At 32.2% G+C, this 3,376-nt stretch overlaps 1 protein-coding gene across 1 annotated transcript; it reads right to left on the minus strand.

The window, feature by feature from the left end:
* Positions 1-315: 315 nt before the first annotated feature.
* On the minus strand, positions 316-1,174 carry LOC149373454 (ral GTPase-activating protein subunit beta-like). The gene is made up of 3 exons (XM_089597026.1): positions 921-1,174; positions 588-837; positions 316-500 (listed from the first exon to the last, which is right to left on the minus strand). Exons 1-3 carry the CDS (start codon positions 1,096-1,098, stop codon positions 383-385), a joined length of 546 nt encoding a protein of 181 aa, XP_089453152.1. The 5' UTR covers positions 1,099-1,174; the 3' UTR covers positions 316-382.
* Between the last annotated feature and the right edge of the window lie 2,202 nt (positions 1,175-3,376).

Raw genomic sequence — 3,376 nt, forward strand, 5'->3', positions numbered from 1 at the left:
GATTGTTCATGAACACATGTAAATAATTTTTTTTTTTTTTTTTTTTTTATAATCGTGGTTGATTTGAATGGAACAGCAGTTTCGTCAAGAATATTAACTAGCATATGCCACTAAGATAAAATTGTTTTAGCACAAAATCATGCACTATCGATTGGTAAAACATTTATCTTTCTCTTGTTCATTTCAACGTGTGAAAGTATTCGAAAAATGAAAAAGATCTCCAAGTGGGCGAAAACTCCTTAATTGTTAAAGAAAGAGGAGAAAAGAACGTACACATTGATTTAAAGATAAAAGTACAGTATTTATTAAACACGGCGTATAAAGTATTGTGTATCACATTTTTAATTATCAATATATGCTTTTGTCTATCGACATGATTGTTTTACAGTTGGGTACTACTGAACAACAAAGTCAACAGTTCTGGTTGTTGAAGATTCAGCTTGTACTTTTGTACCATGTCTTGGATCTTCAATCGTCGTCTAACGTGCGGTGGATGATAACTGCAATAATCATGCATTAATACATTACATCAGTCAAATGAGTGCAAGATAATGATAATCAATCACTTGAAAATGTGTAGTGCTAACCTATCGTTGTCCAATCGTTTTCTTCTGCCGATGTTGAGTGCAGTCTGACGTACCAAGGAGCCGAGGGCTCGTCTAGGTACTACCATACCGTCGATCAGCGGCGTGGCGAAATTCATGCGTGAGGTAGGACCTTGAAGCTTAACGTGCATCAGCCCATTCGCGAGGGCTTGCAGGTATATCACGTGCACGTCGCTCGCCTGCACTACCCGCGAATGTTCCAGGCCCGTACTTGTGTGAGGTAACAGTCCCGCTGTTGATAAGTTGTGTTACATTTGTTGCAACGTGTGTGATCGGTGTTCTTTACTGTTTTGACAAGTATAGGGCTTTACTTACAAATCGGAAATTGCACGTGGTCTTCCAGACTCTCCAGCCACACGACCATTATTTTCGTGTCTGTCTGTGGTGGTAAGGAATGTTTGGTCGTTCTACGTGGTCTGATTGGCTCGGATTGAGCGGACCCAGCTGAAGCCGAAGACATGTTGGCAGACTGTTTTTCCAAATCGAGGGACATCGCGCGAGTTTGACCCGATATGGGCGAAGAATTTGCAAAAATGTGCGAGGCGTTGCTGTTATTGACGCAGCGCTCGAACCACACTATTAACAAAAATAATTTGGTATTAGCTGGTAAAGGAGGACATTTCTCACTAAGTATGTATTTTTCAGGCAAAACAATAAGCATTTGCCACTTAATTAAAACTTATCATTTTTTAACTAAAGTTATTAAAAATCTTAGAAAAGTGAAATAATATTTTTGTTCTAAACAGAGAAAAATATACCAAGGGCAAATAAAAGTGAAAACAAATCCAATATTGCACATCTAGAATATACCAAGTTTCTTTAATAATAAATGTATACACCTACAGGCAACAAATATACAAACAGCCTTGGGTATGATTACTTTATTAACTTTTTAGCATCTAAGAATACTATTTTTTCCGAATAAAAAACATTTTTATTGATAAAGACTTTTGTCATTTATAAATATCATCATTGTCAAACGAATAGAAAAATATTTCTGCCTAATGAGTGCAACAGATAATACAACTGATTTTGAAATATTTAAATACTTTTTAAAATATTTTCAAAATTAAAAAAATCACACACACACACACACATTTGAAAAAGTACACCCCGTCAGTATCACGTTTTGTAAGACCACCTTGCTGTAATTAGTTTAAACTGTTGGTAACCTTACTTGATTGAGCTAGACAGGTGTTGGCTTCTCTGGAAAGAAGACATTGTCCAGAATAACCCAATATTCGCCAGAAAATTAAATTGATGAGTTTTTGACATCCTAGGTATCGCTTTCTTTTGAAAAAATTTCAAAAAGCGTAGAAAATTTTAGACAGCAGAATTTGAGTGCAATGAATCCTTAGAGTATTCTAGGCTGAGTACCCAGTACCCAAATCATTCAGCTAGCAAAGCTCCTTTACTTATTTATCATTGCAGGAATATCAATTACTCGAAGCTTATTTGGTTAAAGAATATATTTAGTGAAAAATATCCAGGTAATTCAAGTATAGATTTATTTTATGACATTTAATTGACTTTTTAATAATGTGGCGAGCATTATAAATGAAAGCAAGATTTCGAAAAATATAAAGAATTGAAGGACAAAATTTTAATCAATTAAAGCCACAATGTACCGTAGTTTCCCTCTTCACTTTTAGTTAAATTTTTATGATTAAGATGGTAAGTAATACAAGGGATATTGTTATTAGCTATTTGAAATGAGAAATAAATAAAACAAATAACATGACTCTTTGTGAAGATAGTTTATTTTTATAATACATTTATTAACTCTTACTATGACTTCTCTTCTACATTTCACAATAATAGATTTTTTTTTAATCCAGAATCTTCAAGTGCTATTTTTTAGAATTCATTGACCAAATTACCGTCATGTATAAAGCTGCGGATTGCATGAGCTAAAAAAATAGATGAGCCCATTATAAAGTCTTACAACTCCTTCAACATTTGTCTTACTGAATAAAAGGTGTTGACCAATCACACAATGAATAAAAAGGTCACTGTCACGTGATAATCAATCTTTTAAGATGGGATATAGCTCTCTTTTAGTGATGGAATAAAAAAGTTTAAAAATTATACAGGGAAAATTTTTCAAAAAATTAATCATGGGGTTTCAAATAATTACCGCTGGTATTTGAATAGTTATAATTTTAATCTACATAAACGATATGCTGAATTTTCGTTGCTTATTTTTTTGATAAAGCTGCCGTACAATCATGATACATATTTTTATATTTAGGGAGTACTCCATAAACATGCGTAAAAATAACTCATCAATTGTTCCTTATATTGTGGTGTCTTGTGTTTTCTCATCAGTTACTATTTAAGGTGGCTTAAGTAGAACAGACAGTGCTGTCGTTACAAAATTTCAGAAAATAGAAAATCCCCCGAGATAATAGAGCTTACTTTAATCCAAATCTCGGTTATCTTAGTTTTTTTAAAAGATAGCATGTGAGAGTTATTTTATTGAGCTATAAAATTTTTATGTATGTTAATCATGTATGGTTTATGTACATATATAAATTATTTAACTTATCCTCATGTTTAATGAAATAGTAACAAGTGTCTAAAATTCAAATTTTACAAATTTTGTGATTATTAGATAACATTAAAGTTAAAGTACATACAGCCAAAAGTAAAGACATTTAAAAAAAAGTTTTATAAGTACTCACTATAGTAAAATTTAGCAGGTTCGGTTATCAAAAAGTGAATAATTGTATGAAATGTAATTATTTATTTAGAATAATAAATGCTTTGAA

Source organism: Copidosoma floridanum, unplaced genomic scaffold (assembly GCF_036245765.1).
Source record: "Copidosoma floridanum isolate Cflo_tuat_1 unplaced genomic scaffold, Cflo_Japanese_pri ptg000030l, whole genome shotgun sequence".
In the NCBI taxonomy this organism is placed as follows: domain Eukaryota; kingdom Metazoa; phylum Arthropoda; class Insecta; order Hymenoptera; family Encyrtidae; genus Copidosoma; species Copidosoma floridanum.